The 17,433-nt window shown below is 30.3% G+C and overlaps 1 protein-coding gene across 1 annotated transcript; it reads right to left on the bottom strand.

Annotated features, from left to right (window-relative positions):
- Positions 1-7,890: 7,890 nt before the first annotated feature.
- On the bottom strand, positions 7,891-15,827 carry LOC107441045 (astacin-like metalloprotease toxin 5). The gene is made up of 6 exons (XM_016054179.3): positions 15,673-15,827; positions 13,565-13,632; positions 11,999-12,074; positions 10,481-10,595; positions 9,392-9,567; positions 7,891-8,204 (listed from the first exon to the last, which is right to left on the bottom strand). The coding sequence occupies exons 1-6, from the start codon at positions 15,722-15,724 to the stop codon at positions 7,978-7,980; spliced, it is 714 nt and encodes a 237-aa protein (XP_015909665.1). The 5' UTR covers positions 15,725-15,827; the 3' UTR covers positions 7,891-7,977.
- Positions 15,828-17,433: the final 1,606 nt, after the last annotated feature.

The raw sequence follows: 17,433 nt of genomic DNA, 5'->3' as shown, positions 1-17,433 counted from the left end.
ATATATATATATATATATATATATATATATATATATATATATATATATATATATATATATATATATATATGTAATAACAGGGCTACATCCCTGTTATCAGTGTTGTATTTAGCTTGAAATAATGCAGTCGTAAGCCATCAGACGTTCTAAACAGGTTTATTTAAATGTAGGCTGGTATTGATAACAGTTCACATCCACACTCCCTACGGGAGGGGGATGAACAAGACTTCTGACAATTCCGGAACAGCTTATCAGGATCACATCATGATGAAAAGGACACGCAAAACTAGCGTTCTAACGTTTTATACCAACGCTGATTTGAGGTAAAAAGGCACACTTCGAACATTCCTTGTAACCTTACGCATTAAGGAAAATCATTTACTGCTTCCTAATATGGAAGTGAAAGAGGAAAAGATTCTAGAAATAACTCTTCCTTTGAAATATAAATCTATTTATATTTCAATGGTATGTTTTCAGCCTTGACGCCCAAAATTCTCTCTACGCTTATTCTTTAACAAAGACATTTTATGAAAACGAAAGAGTTTCAATTCTTTTATTAATACAAAATGGATATTGTCACTTTCGGGGTTACACTTTTATTTTTAGGACAAGCCGGAGCTTTATGTCCTGGTGCATTACATTTAAAGCACTTTATGTCATATTTTGGGTTTTCCATTTTTTTCATATATGGTCCCTTATTATTTTGAAATTTATTTTTGTCTAAGTCACTTTTAATTTTTTCATAAATTTTAAGTTTTTGTTTAAATTCAAAAAGATTATTGGCTCCATAAAAATTAATTTATTATTTGTTTGGTATGGTATTCCCTGAATTATGTAAGTGATTAGAGTAAAGTCATCAATATCACCATACATGGCAGTACTTTTACTTTCGTTACTTGTACCGCCGGTACAAGTAAAAAGTACGTACTTTTACTTGTACTTCGTTACTCTTTAAATGTAGTACTTTTACTTGTACTTTCGTTACTTTTTTAGGGAAAAAGTAAAAGTATTTGTAACGGAAATATCGAATGAAATCGTTACTTTTTTCTTTTTTCTAAAACTCGGTAAGCTTTCTAAAAAAAAAAAAAAAAAAAAAAGGCTGTGAATGCAATATATATGCATTCACAGCTAACTTCGTGTTTAAATACCTTCTGTTTCAACTTATACTGCACATTCAATTATTTTTTACTAGCTCAAAGATCACAAAGCTATCTGAAACCCCGTGTTTGCTTTGTTTATGTTTTTAAAACGCGTTTCTAAAGAGTAAAACAATTTTAAATCAATGGTAATTTAAATAAATAAAAATAATAAACTAAAAATTAAAATCAATAGATAAAATTTCTTTTTCGTGCAAATCCATAAAAAGTTTGATATTAAAATTATATTTGATTTTAAAATTATATTATACGATTATATTATAAAATTATATTATAATATTCTTCCGAATTTAAAAATAAATTACTATCCATAACTTTCAAAATTAAAAATAATTAAATAAATAACAACAATTTTGCAAAAACATTAAAGAACATAAGAATATTATTCAATAAAATTTTAGGTTACTTTGAATTTTCGATGTCCTAGAAATGTACTTTTAAATCGTTACTTTTTTTGTTTAGTACTTGTACTTTTACTTGTACTTTTTACTCGTTACTTTTTAAAATAAGTACTTTTTACTTTTTACTCGCTACTTTTTTTAAAAATACTTGTACTTTTACTCGTTACTTTTTAAAAGTACCGTTGCCATATATGAATATCACTTTGAGTTGCAATTTCTTTCATTTTTAGAAAATATTCTTGAAGTTTTTCATTATACCTTTGCTTTCTTTTATGCAACATTGCATGTACTTCTGCACTATTACAACTAAGTCCAAATTCCTCAAGCAAAAGATTTTTTAATATTTCATAAGAATTTAAATGAGTTTCACTTCTAATTAAAGTTAATGCATTTCCCTTCAAACATCTTTTAGCAACTAAAAAGTTTTGCATATCGGACAATTTAAATAAAGTAGCATGAGTTTCAAAATTTTCAAACAAAGAATTAATATTTTCATGGCGATTTCCATTAAACATAGGGGTAACTGCTTCAACATCAGCGAAATTAACTATTAATTTAGTTTCAGGTTCTCTATTATTTATATCATTACTAGAATTTTGACTATAGGATGCCATATCTTTATCAGTATAAACATGAGTTTGTATTTCTTTATCAACATATAATTTAGTATTTAAACTAGCTTGTGTAAATTGACTTACACAAGTTTTAATTGGTAAATGTGATTCAAAATCAGTTTGAGTTTGTTTACATTGAAACTGATTAGTTTCATCCTCATCTTCAGAGGAATTTTCCATTACTATCGAATTTTTTAAGGTATCAAAATCACATAAACAAGTTAAAATATGCTTTGCAATTTCATCTTTATTTCCCTCACTGGAAATATTTAAAATGTCTGAAATTTTGACTAAGTCCGAAAAACTGAAATTATTACAAATTTCTTGTAGTTTGTTTGAAAATTCTTCATCGTTAGGTTCAAAAGGAAATTCTGAAAAATTTAGAATTTTGTTACGGTTTAATCTAGAAAAATCATTTGGAAACAAAAGTTTAAACAACAACTTAATTTTGTTTGCGTCACTAATTTAATTGACGTTTGAATCACATTTATTTCCTTTAAAAACATTTTAGATGCACGATAAATACAATACTATATCATAATTTTATATAAAAAAAATATATAAACACAAGAAATACAATACTATATTCCATTATTCAAAATAAAATATTTAGATTAGTACTCATATCTAATATTACTAAAATATTTAATCATAACATTGAGAAAGAAAAAAATGAGAGAGAAAAAAAATATATCTACAGTCAATCTTTTCCATTTGTCTCACTTTTCCTTTGACCTTCATCTATTTTTCGTTGAAGAGAGACACAAAATATATCTTTTTTTTCCTTCACAACGCGCATTCACTTTTGTTTTCCCTTTTTTAGAAAACAATTCTTGTAAGAGACTAATTCATTTTTGAACCAAAGTGAAATTTCTTTTTGAGCACTAATGAACATCAGAAATCGATGGATGGGACACTGCAGGGTCATCGGATGGGATACACATTACTGGTTTCAGGGTACAATCTCCAGCCAACATCTCTTCTGAAAACGGCAAGGGAAAATCGTCCTTTCTTCCTTCTACATCAGCATTTCAGGAGCGACGAGGTACAAGTAGTACGGGTGGAAAATCGCCCTTCCTTCCTTCAACGTTTTTTTCACTGCAGCAATTTTTTCTCCCGGTGGATGATGGAATGGGGAAAATTTCAACTTAGCAGTCAGCCAGATTACGTTACGCTTAGTTTCTGCGAGATAAAAATGGGTAAACTTCCTCTGCAAGTATTTATCCTGTCGACTTGTAATAACAGGGCTACATCCCTGTTATCAGTGTTGTATTTAGCTTGAAATAATGCAGTCGTAAGCCATCAGACGCTCTAAACAGGTTTATTTAAATGTAGGCTGGTATTGATAACAGTTCACATCCACACTCCCTACGGGAGGGGGATGAACAAGACTTCTGACAATTCCGGAACAGCTTATCAGGATCACATCATGATGAAAAGAACACGCAAAACTAGCGTTCTGACGTTTTATACCAACACAGATTTGAGGAAAAAAGGTACACTTCGTACATTCCTTGTAACCTTACGCATTAAGGAAAATCAGTTACTGCTTCCTAATATGGAAGTGAAAGAGGGAAAGATTCTAAAAATAACTCTTCCTTTGAAATATAAATCTATTTATATTTCAATGGTATGTTTTCAGCCTTGAATTCCCAAAATAGAATCTCTCTACGCTTATTCTTTAACAATGACATTTTATGAAAACGAAAGAGTTTCAATTCTTTTATTAATACAAAAATATTTAATTTTTGTATTTATATATATATATATATATATATATATATATAAGAGAGAGAGAATAATCAAACCTTAAAATATTTAAGGCAGAACACAATAAAAAAAGTATGTTCGAAAGAGTAATTAGATTCAACTTCAGTTGACCGTCATATTTGTTTTATGCTTGATTAAGTATCTTTTCATTAAAGTCTTTAATAGAATGTTTAAAAAAAGGAAGTAAATTGCAAATGACTGTACTTTAAACTGCAGGCAGTATTTTAAAGAATTCTTCAGACAGTGTTTTTAACAAGACAATATATTAAAGCCACTCTAAAGTTACATATACCAATTATACTTTACACAGTGTTTCATAATAACCACTCTTAATATGTAATTTTAAATGAAACCCGAAATTAAACGCATTAATAGGTGTAATATGATCCTGAAATATGTATTTAAAAGAAGAGAAAACAAAGCGTTTTCAAAATCAGTAGTCAGAAAAGAAACTTATCGAAATATTCTCACCAATTATCGAAACACCTCTCCATTTTCGCTTGCATATAAACAGATTTAAACATTTTCTCAGCGACCTTCTTCAGTCGTTTTTATTTCGATTAAGTTTTTTTTCTTTCATTGTTAAAATTTTGATTTTTTTAAGGTTTATTTCTGAAAGAATCATACAATTATATATTGAGTATTGTCATCGTGGAGCACTCACTATACTTTCTGAAGTAAATGACGTTCAATTCACAAAAATATTAAGATATCTTTTTTTGGGTATTGGTAAATAATTCTTATGCATCCGTATTTTAAATTAAACATTTGCAAAGTTAAGTTAAGTATATAATACTTTTTGATAACTATTCTAGAACAGATGTGGAGCCTCAATTTCTTCGAAGGTTTTAATCATAAGCACTCATCAGGAGTTGGTACATGCGCTCTTTTAGAAATAAAAGCACACATAAAAAATAATGTAAAAATATCGGTAGTTTTTTAATTTATAATTTATATTTTTCAAAAGAACAACATTTTTAGAGCAAATGATTTCATCAATCACTGATTTTGAAGACTGTTCTAGAATTTTTAGTTTTAGAATTAATAATATAAAAATAAAATGTAGTATGTTAGTTAGTAAGATATTGATTGGTTAACAACCCTTGTAAATGCATCAATATTTTAAACTCTTAATTAGATTTTAAAGTCAATTATTTAACGTTTTTCTTAAAAGATGCTAATTTGAGATTTGCCATTAATAACGATCTACTATGAAGAAGCCCCAACATGAAATAATACACTGGTGAAATAAATAAAGAGAATTTGTATATTTTATTGAATTTCATGAAAAGAACTGAACTGAATGTAAAGCCACTGCATCTAGACAAAAATTCAAATCTTGTACATCAAATACGTAAGCGTACACGCGTGTATAGGCGGATCCAGTAGAGAAATAGGCTTTATAAGTGAGCGTAAGTTTGGACGCATTTTGTTCGCGAACACAACTCGACGAATTTCTTGGTGTTATTTTACAGCAGAAGCCGACCAGGTGACCGAGTGGTTAGCGTGTCTGACTGCTGAGCCATTGGCAGCGGGTTTGAATCCTGCTCAGGGCATTGATGTTTCCTTCTCTCTCTCTCTCTCTCTCTCTCTCTCTCTCTCTCTCTCTCTCTCTCTATATATATATATATATATATATATATATATATATATATATATATATATATATATATATATATATATATATGTCCTTTCCTCTTTGTGTGAATGTGACCAGCTCTAAAAACGGGTTTGCGATTGTGTGACGTGGGCGACGCTGCCCCATCGCCGTGGCTTCACCACAGGTGCCCACTGGGTAACGAGAATAGAGTAGCAGTTCCGGCATTTCTGTGGCCAATGGGACAAACCCCAAGTGCCGCCATTTTAAAAAAAAATTGCAGCAAAAGGTTAAATTCAATTTGTAACAGTAAAAATGAGTAACCACCAACGTTTAGACTAGGTGGCGAATTGTAGAGAGGCTAGAAGCAGGCCAATCTTAGATCCAGATTTCTAGAGATTTTAATTTAACGCCCAGAGTCGTGTGTAACTTATGGAAACAGTTCCAGGATACCGGATCCATCGAGAGAAAGCCTGGGTAATGTCGTCCGAGAACCACGACGACCAGAGAAGATCGCCATTTGACCATTATAGCGAGGCGTAACAGAGGGGCTACAGCTTGTCAGCTCTCTCGTGACTTGTATGCAGCTAGAGGAACCCGTGTATCTAGTGTGACTGTTTCCGAACGACTTCATGAGGGACGGTTGTTTGCAAAAAAAAACCCTGCGGTTTGAGTCTCGGTCACTTAAACACAATTCTTGCCGTAAGTTCATATGGAGAGAACCAGGGATCCGCTACCTACCCTCTACTGTCCTCAAAATTGACTATTATGGCGTAGCAGGTTTAATGGCCAGGACAGGTATCATGTTGGATGACCGCGCACCTCTCCATGTCTCTAAAAGAGACTCTGTGACTGATGTGAGGTTTAGGGATGATGTCTTGGAGCCCTAAGTTTGTTTTTAAGGGTGCAGTTGGTCCTGGGTTCATTTTAATGGACTACAATGCGAGGCCACATAGAGCTCTTCTGGTTGACGAATTTCTAGAGAGTGAGGATATTCGCCAGATGGATTGGTCAGTCAGATCTCCCGACCTCAACCCTATAGAGAACCATCCAGGAAATGAAAAAAAAGCGTTGCTACATGAATGGGACCAATTTTCACAGGAAATTATAAGCTGCCTAATTTTAAGTATGAAATCACGCTGCGAGGCTTATATGTCTGTAAGAGAGGACCATCCCTATTAAGCCATTTTGCTTGTTTATTCTGCAACCACTGTTGCACACCTTCCAACTCCAACGATTGTTACGTACGATCATGCGCGTGTGCTACAATTGTTGAATGGTTATTTGTTTCGTATTGTGACAATGTATGTACATATCAAATTCATTAAAATTGGTTCAGTAATTCTAGAGATAATCGACCAAGTCCGTACACTAGTGTATTTACTTCCTTTTTTTTTATTTGAGTTATAATTTGACGTACTTAGAATTGTTTTCTCAGCAATATCTCTATTTCTATACTTTATCACATTTTTGTACTTTTCACTGTATTCAATTGTTTATTTGAAAAAATTTGTAAGAATTATTAAAACCATAAGTAACATTATTTCTCCGCCCTAGTAACCATCCCTAAAAATAGAACCAGTTTCCGTACGACATTACACTTTCCTCAGTACTTAAGATTCCCCCTTCGCCATAGGAACCCTCCGTGGAAATAGAACCAGTTTCCGTACGACCTTACACTTTCAGTACTTAACATTCCCCTCCGCCCTAGGAACCATCCGTGGAAATAGAACCAGTTTCCCTACAACCTTACACTTTCCGTACTTAGCATTCTCCCTCTTCCCTAGGAACCATCCGTGGAAGTAGAACCAGTTTCCTTACGACCTTACAGTTTCCGTACTTAACATTCCCCCTCCGTCCAAGCAACCATCGCAGATAAAACTCATATTCAAAAGTAAATCCTTTGCCGTAATACGAACAAGACCATAAAATAACACTTTTCATAAGTAACATATACCTCCCTCGTCCGAGGTAACATCCGTGGAAAAAGACCAATTTATAAGTAACATTACCCGTTTGTCCGAGGAAACATCCGAGAAAACAGTCCAATTCATTAGTAACATTACCCATCTGTTCGAGGAATGATCCGTGGAATAAGACCAATTTATAAATAACAATACCTAAGAAACAATTCGAGAAAATAGTCTAATTCATAAATAACATTACCCATCTATCCGAGGAACCCTTCGAGAAAATCGAAAAATTGATAAGTAACATTACCCATCCGAGAAAGTATACAATAATATATAAGTAAATAAGATGGAAATGAAAAATTTTCAGTCAATATGAAAAAGTTTCACATTTTTTTAGAAATAAAAGTACAAAAAGATAAAATAATAATACACTACAAGTCTTAATAACTTTCATTTTAGTGCAAGTCTCATCTTACATATTACAAAACAATTCTTACATATTTTGCAAAACATTAATGTATTTCTCTAAACTCTACATTCGTATAGTTTATTAATTCTATAAATATCTGATGCAGACATAGCATCCTTTCTGTGGACTGGGACTAATACTCCACCACTTTTGTCTGTCATACTGTATTTGCCTCTCTCTTTCGCAAATGAATTGCTTCCATACAACATGATGGACTTGAAGTCAAAGGAAGATAGGAGCCTATTTTGTTGTGGAGCCAACTTCTCGAAAGCGTAATACCATTCTGTATGGTAAAAAAAAGTTCTTATATTTTTCAAAATAAATCAGTAGTTTCAATAAATGAGCGTAATTTGATTTAATAAACATGTATGTCTTGTTCTAATACAATGCATTTTTGTAATAGAAGCATTTTTTAGCAAAGGTTTTACTGAAATAAAAGTTACATATTTATTTATCAAGTATGGAAAAAATAAGAGTCATTTAAATGCAAACAATTTGCCATAATTAAATATAATTTTCCGGATATTAGTTATCCCATACGTTTTTTTTAAACCGTTGAACCACCGACCCGATTTTTTGGGCTTATGACTACTAATGTTCAACTCCGTATTTTTAAATCCTATCCAGAAGACAAGGGCACACATGGATTAAGTATTGGGAAACATTTGCTTTCGTGGAGACCTTTTTGATGGAACTACACCACATTTGCATTACACTGAAAGGAAAACAATGAAAACACTCCATGGTTATTCAAACGGCAGAGGGACTCGACTAAATACGCCCATGATCCGTCAATCACTGAAGATATTTCACGTCAGCACTTTGGTCAGTGCATGCCGAATTCGGTACGGCCAGCAATCGTTGGGATTCGAACCCGGTTCACCTCATTGAATAGCGAACGCACTATCCCTTCAACCATCACGACTCTAGTTATCTCATATAATGTATCTTATATGTTCGCAAATTTTAGTCGTGAAAATTGTTCTTTTTAAAATTTTAACCTTCATTTAAAATATTAAAAATCATGCTCGATCTTGATTTGGCATCAAAATTTCCATCAATCTCTTGATCGGATCGGGATTTAAAGCTAAACGTATTTAAATTTGTGTGGTGAGGGTGCTTAGAACAGGTGCTGTCTGAACGAGATCTATACTTGAACTGTTACCAGTCTCGCACATTAGTCAATTGATATCAGTCACACTTAAAGCGATGCAAAATCAGATCATCCAATACATATTAGTTTAAAAATCACTACCGTAATAGTTCTTCCGGCAGATGTTAAAAAAAAAACAATTTCTCTGAAGGAGATATTTGAAACAGTCAGCATTTGCATATTATCAGCTGGAACATGCTGCAGTATTTATATATAATTAAGCCTAGTTCTTCTAATTTTAGGTCTCAGCTGAAGTTCAATCTATACAAAAATCACACTATGTATATGATGTTTACACAGCAAAGTACAATACTTACGATTTTCGATATTTTGCCAGTTAATAATCAAATATTCATCCCTATCAGATCTATTGTGCTCATGTTCGAAACCGATAGCGTGCAAGAGTTCGTGCACAATTGTTCCAAACGGGTCGCAACCATATCCCAAAGATAAAAGTTGTTGCCTTCCTATTCTTCCCCAATGTGAGTAACATCTGCAATTGGAAAAAGAATTGAGTCGATGAATTTGACACATTTGAAGACCTAAGGAGACAGCAGAGACAATTTTCAGATCTATATTACATTTTGAACAAATGACGATTGGATCGTCATCTGCTGTATTTTGTGGATTACTAAGTTTTGACGAATCAATAGCCTGAAAAATTATATTTTTCCGAGAGTTATTAGATTATGAAGATGGGTCATACTGTAGAAAAACCCTTCCTTTCAGCTTGCAAAATCATTTTTTATTCAAATCAGCTTTTAAGAGCATAAACCGTTCTTTTCCCATGTTCTTCATTTGAGATATTACATTCTATTCTAATCATTCTTCGTTGAACATTTCTCATTTTGCTATTTCTCATTTCCCTAAACTTACGATGGATTAGAGTACAGTTCAGTTGCCTTGAAAAGTGATGCATGCAAATAGAAACAATTTCAATATATATATATATATATATATATATATATATATATATATATATATATATATATATATATATATATATATATATATATATATATATATATATATATATATCAGATTATAGTGTTAGTCTTGATCTAAATAATCTATTAAAACTTTTTTTAAGATTAGTTTAAATAATTTTTAATTCCGAGTGAATATTCTGCGTACAACAAAATAGCTTTACTTTTAAAATATGTCTAATAAGGATTAAATTAATAAAAAAAACTAAATTAAGAAATATCTATTTAATTGAATCAATTTTTTTTACAGTTTTAATCCTTTCCTTTATTTTGTGCTGTATTCCAACAGTAAGTAATAATTCGAAGCACCAATTACTTTTTCAGTTAACATTCTAGAAACATTGTTTTCATAATAAGCACCATCATTGTGCGCTATTCATTTTTAAAAATTCTCAGTTAGTATTCAAAAAAATTTTTTACCCACTGTCCCTAAAAATTTTGATGTGATCTTCTTGGTTGGTTCTTTCAACAAAACGTATACATGTGCTGTCTTCAATATGTTTCATGGCTCTTCGGATTTCTGATGTTAATCTAGCTGAAATACAAAATTTAAATATTTTGAATTGCAAAACAAAAATAATAAATAATTCCAAAATCAACAATTATTGAAATTTATGTAAACATTCAGTGGCTCATGAAACGTAATCATGAAACTAAATAACTCGACAGACAGATGCTTATTACTCGTAAACGTAAAATTAGCTAATTTCAAAAGTGGAATGATCATTTTACATGAGTTTTTATATGAAAGACAGTGTTATATTATTCGGGTAACCGGCCAGGTGGCCGAGCGGTTAGCGCGCCTGACCGCGAAGCCATTGGCCGCGGATTCGAATCCCGCTCTGGGCATGGCTGTTTCTCTCTCTTTGTGCTGTCCTCTGTTGTGTGTGTGTGATAGATGGATGTGGCCCACCCTATAAACGGGTTTCTGGCAGTGTTCCGTGGGCAACGTTACTCGCTTCTATGACTTTGGTTCTCAGGTGCCTGCTGGGTAACGCAAAATGAGTAACAATTCCGGTATCTTGATATGTAAAGAGTCAAATTCAATGCCTGCCATTGGAGAAAAAAAATATTATTCGGGGAAAAATTTTGGTAAAAAATAGAAATTTCGATTAATTGTTTCGTTTAAATAGCCCATAGAAAGTTTTGAGAACACAAAAAAAATAATAATAAAAAATATACAGGTGAGAATAAATATTTTACAAACTTAGTCGGAGACTGTTTTAAAAATTATTTGATGCAATTATTTTTTATTGAAAAAATTAATTATGTGATATTAATGTACTATTTTATCCTCTTTCATATAAGTGATTCATTTTATTGTATAAAATGTGCAAATAAATTTTTATAAACTATTATAAGGTCTATCCCGATTGGCTCATTTACTCCATTTGCAATCACTTTTTAATGAACGAGGGGAAAAAAAATTGATCCTCAAAACGATTAATTTACTTAACAAAACCATACCAACGTTTGTCATTGTGTTACTATTTATTACTGTACCACATTAGCCGCATGCCTCTTATTAGTAAGCAATACCTGATATTGCTTCCTAATTTAAAATACCCATTTTGTATTTAATAATTTAATTTTATACCACGACAAGGTAAAACTTGTTGAAAAATTTACTCTAAAATAACACAAAATAAATTTGTCGTTCAATCGCTTAAAATACTCAAATAAATATTTGGTACTGTGTTACTATTTATTACTGCACCACATTAGACTAATATAATTAGTCTCATTAGTAAGAAATGCTCGATATTGCTTTGTAGTTTTTAATACTCGTTTTGCATCGATTAATTTAATTTAATACAATCACGGGATAAAGCTAGCCTTAAAAATTCATTTTTTGAAACTAATTTATTTCTGGTGCTTTGGCAGTAATTGGTAAAATAATAATGGAAATGTCGATTGTCAAATTTGCAAGTCTCTTACATAATTCAGGTGATATGAAATAAGGAATAACTCCGTCCGGCCATCTCTGCGAATCACGGGGTATAGCATTTCGATCCTTAAAGAAATAAAAAAATAAGCAGGAATGGTAAAAAAATAGCAAATTATTATACAAATATTTCACTTCGTTTTAATTATAATATTGGAGTAAAACAAAATACAACCAATTGTATAATATGATATAAAGAAAAATAAAGTACTAGTTTAAAAATTCTTACTGTAATCATAATTTCATTTATGATTTTAAAGCTCATATTTTTTATAATATTGTTTGACTTCCTGTTTACACTTTTTACCTTTTAAATATTAATTCATAAATTAATCATTTATTAAATCAAATTCAAAATATGTATACATCACATGTAAAATACTAGTTAAAGCAATAATACAACACTTCAAGAAATACCGGATCAAATTACAGTAAAAAATACTGGCACCCTGAGTGACGCATCCGAAAAATTCATTCTTACTGCAAAATCTTATGCCTACTTTTAAGGGTAATATTTATTTAATTACAGTGAATAAGTGACTTTGCAATAAATACTACAACACACAAAAATTACTGTCTATCAGAATTTTTGTACTGGACGGTAAAAATGGATTTTACGTTAAAAAGTACCGGCCCCCTGAGTTCCAATACCTATGACAGTAATTTGGTCTAGAGCATTTTCACAGTGTAGTTCTTCAAAAAATTTTTTTTTGTTTATAATGGCTTACATAGCGTGTTTTATAATTTCGCACTTCATGTCCTAAATACAGGGTCTTCCGCAATTACTGCTCTTAATACATATTTTCGCAAACTAAAGGCGTGTTATTCAACGTACTTTTGCAGACAAAATTAAAATAGTCAAAGCTTGAGTGCCTTAAAGCAAGGCCTTGATTTTAAACCAATGACAGAAACTATATCACAGAAAAAATAACTAACAACAAACAGCTTATATGTAAAAGTGCTAAATTATTTCAATAAAAAAAAACAGTATTTTTAGGTTTTTATAACTAGATAAAAATCAATAAAATTTAGCAAATAATTCTCGATATTTGCTACTTTTTTTAACCTAAAAATGCAGCGGTAGTGGTGCTTTTCAAAAAATAAAAAGTTTTGTCACAAAAGCTTTTTATTTTTTTATTTTTACGAAATTTTGGTTTTTCTAGATTTGTTATTTTTTGCCATTTTCGTAATGAGATTAGAAGCCAATGGCTAAAGAAGGACAAGACAGAATAATCATGAATAATTGTTCGAAACTTAGAACAACTAAAAAAAAATGGCATATTATTTGCTAGAAATGGTTATATTTTAATTTCGTTAGTATTTCGAAGAACTACCGTAAGTAAAGAGTTGAAAGGGGGAGATTAGACATATTTTTAAAAATTTTTAAGTTGGTAACAACGTCACAATCAAAAATTAATTTAATTAATTTAATTAATTTAATTAATTATAAAAAGTAAAGGCACATTTTTAAAAATAATCTTCTAATATCATCACTAATGCATTATAATAAAAAATAGGGTAATTATGATAAGTTCAACACTTATCAAAAGTATGCTTACCTCATCAACTTCTACTCCCAACATATCTCCCTCAAACATCCCCTCATTGATCATAGGGTCATGATGGACTAAATAAAAATGAAACGTTAGAATTTTGGAAACATTTAAGTTTTAATACACATGGTTGTCTATAAGCGCCACCTCTACAAAAGTATACATTTAGACTCTTTGTAATAAGTCAAGTAAAAATTATTCACAATGAAGGTCAAGCATTATTATCTTTTAATCATTTAAGTGCAAAAGCAATCAATGGCGCAATTAGAGAGAAAGCAGAGCACTTAAAAAAATGTGAGGTCAAATACCATAATATGAATAATTTATTTTTCAATTTTGTATTTTTCATAAATGCACGGTAATAAGAACTATAATACTGAAAACCAGATTTTTCGGTAAACCGTTACCATATGAACGATAAATCTAATGAATGGTTTAAATACCGGGCATTTTGGTTTTATTAACCAGAATAATGGGGTTTTTTTTACCAGAAATGTCATCATCATGTAGTAAGGTAATTTCACCAGAATTTTTTTCACCGGGTAAGAAATAAAATTGCATTAATTGAATGTATAAATGTTTGTAATGCAAATCTTCTTTCAATTGTAAAATTCTATTTTTTTTATTTTTGCCTTTCATTTTTCTCTATAGTAAAGAATTTTTTTTATTTAAGTACATTTTTAAGCAAACCTTCATTAATTGAATGCGTATCTCTTGAATAAATAGAAAAATATGCTGATATTTACATTTAAAATCATATTATTGAATTGAAGAAAGAGCGAGTGTTTTTTAATGATTATTATGAGGCATTATTGTTTTTCCTACTTCTTATTTTAAATATTTTTACACGCCTTTATATTTAAGATAACAAAAATAAAATATAAGTATGAAATAAGAGCGTTATAAATTTTGAAGATGATAATAAACAGTGAAGATTTCCTGATAAATTTACGGTAAAAAGTACCATTATTTAAGGTGCTGGTACTTATTACCTTAAAATCCATATTTATCGGATCATATTACGGAACAAGAAATTTGACATACTGTAATTTTCACAGCAATAATTTCCATATAATAAATGATTTATTCGAATTATAATAACTATTACTGTTAAAATTACGATACAAAATTTTAAGAAAAAAAGGATATTACGGATGCTGCACGCGGTTTGCCAGTTTTTTTATCGTAACTTGACTCGGAATTTGTTACAGTGTAAAACAAAAAAACCTCTAGAATTACAAATATATTCTATTAAAATCTTTAAAATAGGGCACAAGTTTCGATGCGAAACATGAGTTCACCTCCAGTGCACAATACAGTACAGAAAAGATACCGACGATGGCCTTTTTCTGTATTCTACTTTTTCTGCTTTCGGCCATAACAATGATGCTTACGTATAGATTCTAAAGCTGTTTGTTACTTTAAGGGAATGTATCTATGAGTTTCAGCATTGTTGTTTTTTTACTGATTCTGTAAAATTTAAATAATAATGTCAAACTTCATTTGAAAAACATCCCATATTAATGAATATTTGTCAATAAATACACTTTAAAAAATTCAAGATCATTTTATGGTAAAAAATACCAGCACTCAGGAACTCAGGATGCTGGTACTTTTTACCCTAAAATTCATTGTTTTTAGAACATGTTGCGGAATAAAAAATCTGATGTACTGTAATTTTGTTAGTAATAATTTTCCTAAAATCACTGAATCAGTTGAATTAACTAAATATTACTGTAAAAATTACGATATAAAATTTTATGTTAAAGAAAGGATTTTACGGTAAAATAGGTTATACCGATGATGCACCCAAAGTGCCTGTTACTTTATGCTGTAATATGATCCGAAATTTTTGACAGTGTATAATAATACACATTAAGGGTTTAATGCTAGTGTTTTAAAAAACCTGAATGGTTTGCTCTGCTTAAAAAAGAAAAACAGTTTATATATTATTTTTGATTTACAGTAACTTAATTGGAAATATGATTAATATAGTTTAAATAAAACTCTAGGGGGAAAATAATTTTTGAAAAACCTTTGCAGTGTAATATATTATTTCGTTTTTCTCAGGTTAAATAATATTTTTCATAGTATAAATATATATTTTGATTTACCTTCGGTAGTCCAAGTCAATGAGAAAAGAGATAGAAGAAGAAGAATTAGCATATTCGATTCCAGAAAAAATAGCCTTTGCTATTAGAGGTACGTTTAACTTTTACTTATAGAATATTTTTATCACAAAATATTATCATAAATAGATTAAAAGTGCATTGGTGGGATCGTTAAATCTGGCAAGTTCAAAGATCCAGCATATTTTAATAGATTAAAAACAACGCACCATATCTTGATGAAACTACACCAAATGTACGTACAACTACACTAAACGAGAATGTAGTGCTAGTTTCAGCTCGTTAATACAATTTATGTTTGATTAAACGTAAAATAGAAGAAGTAAAATAAAATGTTTTTACAGAAAAAAAAGATAACTCCTTATAAATTAAAATATTTTCTCGTTTTGTTGATAAAAATAGTTTTAATGAAGGAATTATTGTTTAACCAAATTGCTAAAAATGCATGTTATTCAATATAAGTATTCAATAATGAATATTTCATACGATTTATGTTAACAAAAGTTATTTATAAAGTTAAAGTTATTTATAAATTTATTTATAAATATCAGATCATTTATAAATTTATAAGCATGCATACTTCTGAAGCATAATAAGGGGAAATGGGCCTACTTGATCTTTGTGGACAATCAAACATGGTGAAAACTAAGTTTCCTTTTTCGATTTTTGCAAGGAAGTGAAAAAATTAAAGGAGAAAATAATTTGGCTGATGACAAACTATGGCTTGCCATAATTGTTACTTTAAAACGTTTAATAATGAAGATTTAATTTAAACTATGTTAACCAAAGCAGCGTTGAAATAAATCAATTTATGCTTATTATGTTTGATTTTAAAAATGGGTGGTCATGCAGTGATGATTCAAAGGCTCTCCTTGGTATTGTTTCCAGATTGATTCTTTGCAAATTTCCAGACTTTTCTAGTATATAATTACAAAGTACATAGAAACATTTTAGCTTTTAATTGATCAATCGATCTAGATTATCTTAATGCGTCACGATTTAATTTTGAGATCAACCCAACAAAGGATAATAGCTACATCAAGAAAATAAGCAAAATTGTCATTATTTTTGAGTAAAACAAATCTATAATTGAGTTACATTAAAAGGAAAATCTCCCACTATGGTTCAGACAACTAATGGCTCAGACAACTTAACCCTGGTATCTCTCAATCATTAAAGACATTTGAATTCAACCCTGTGGTTAGTGCAAACTAGAATTAGATTTGGAATTGTAGAATCATCTCCCAGGTTTGAATGTATTTCGTTCTGTTATGAATCGAACACTCTAAATCCTTAAACCAGAACTTGTTTGAGAAATGCTTTAATATGGAAAATATTGACCCGACCTATATTTTAGTTTCTAAATATAGATGGATAATTTCTAAATAAAATTTTTCTAGGTTTTACTTACTTTTCTTTCAACTTTAAATTCTAAATTATTCATTTGAGTGAAAGAAAACTTGCCATAAAAGATTTCTATCTCAGTATAGCGTTCTCTTCACAACAACTTTCCCACATTTAGTGAACTGCTACTTTCATATTTTTCATTGATAAATGCTTACAATTTTGTAAAACACTATATATACTTTTAAAAAGTAACTTTTTTTGTATCAAACACTAAATGTGATAGCTTAGAAGCACCATTTCTTCGAAGTCAGAATATTTTTTATGCACAGATGTCTATTCCCACTAAGAGTTTAAAGATTCTGATTACGACTGCATATTTAAATTTAATGTTTGTTTCTT

This window comes from Parasteatoda tepidariorum, chromosome 6 (assembly GCF_982258835.1).
Source record: "Parasteatoda tepidariorum strain Cologne lab strain chromosome 6, Ptep-v5.0, whole genome shotgun sequence".
NCBI classification, from domain to species: Eukaryota; Metazoa; Arthropoda; class Arachnida; order Araneae; family Theridiidae; genus Parasteatoda; species Parasteatoda tepidariorum.
Note: the sequence above shows the minus strand (reverse complement) of the source record. Positions and strands in the feature narration are given on the sequence as shown.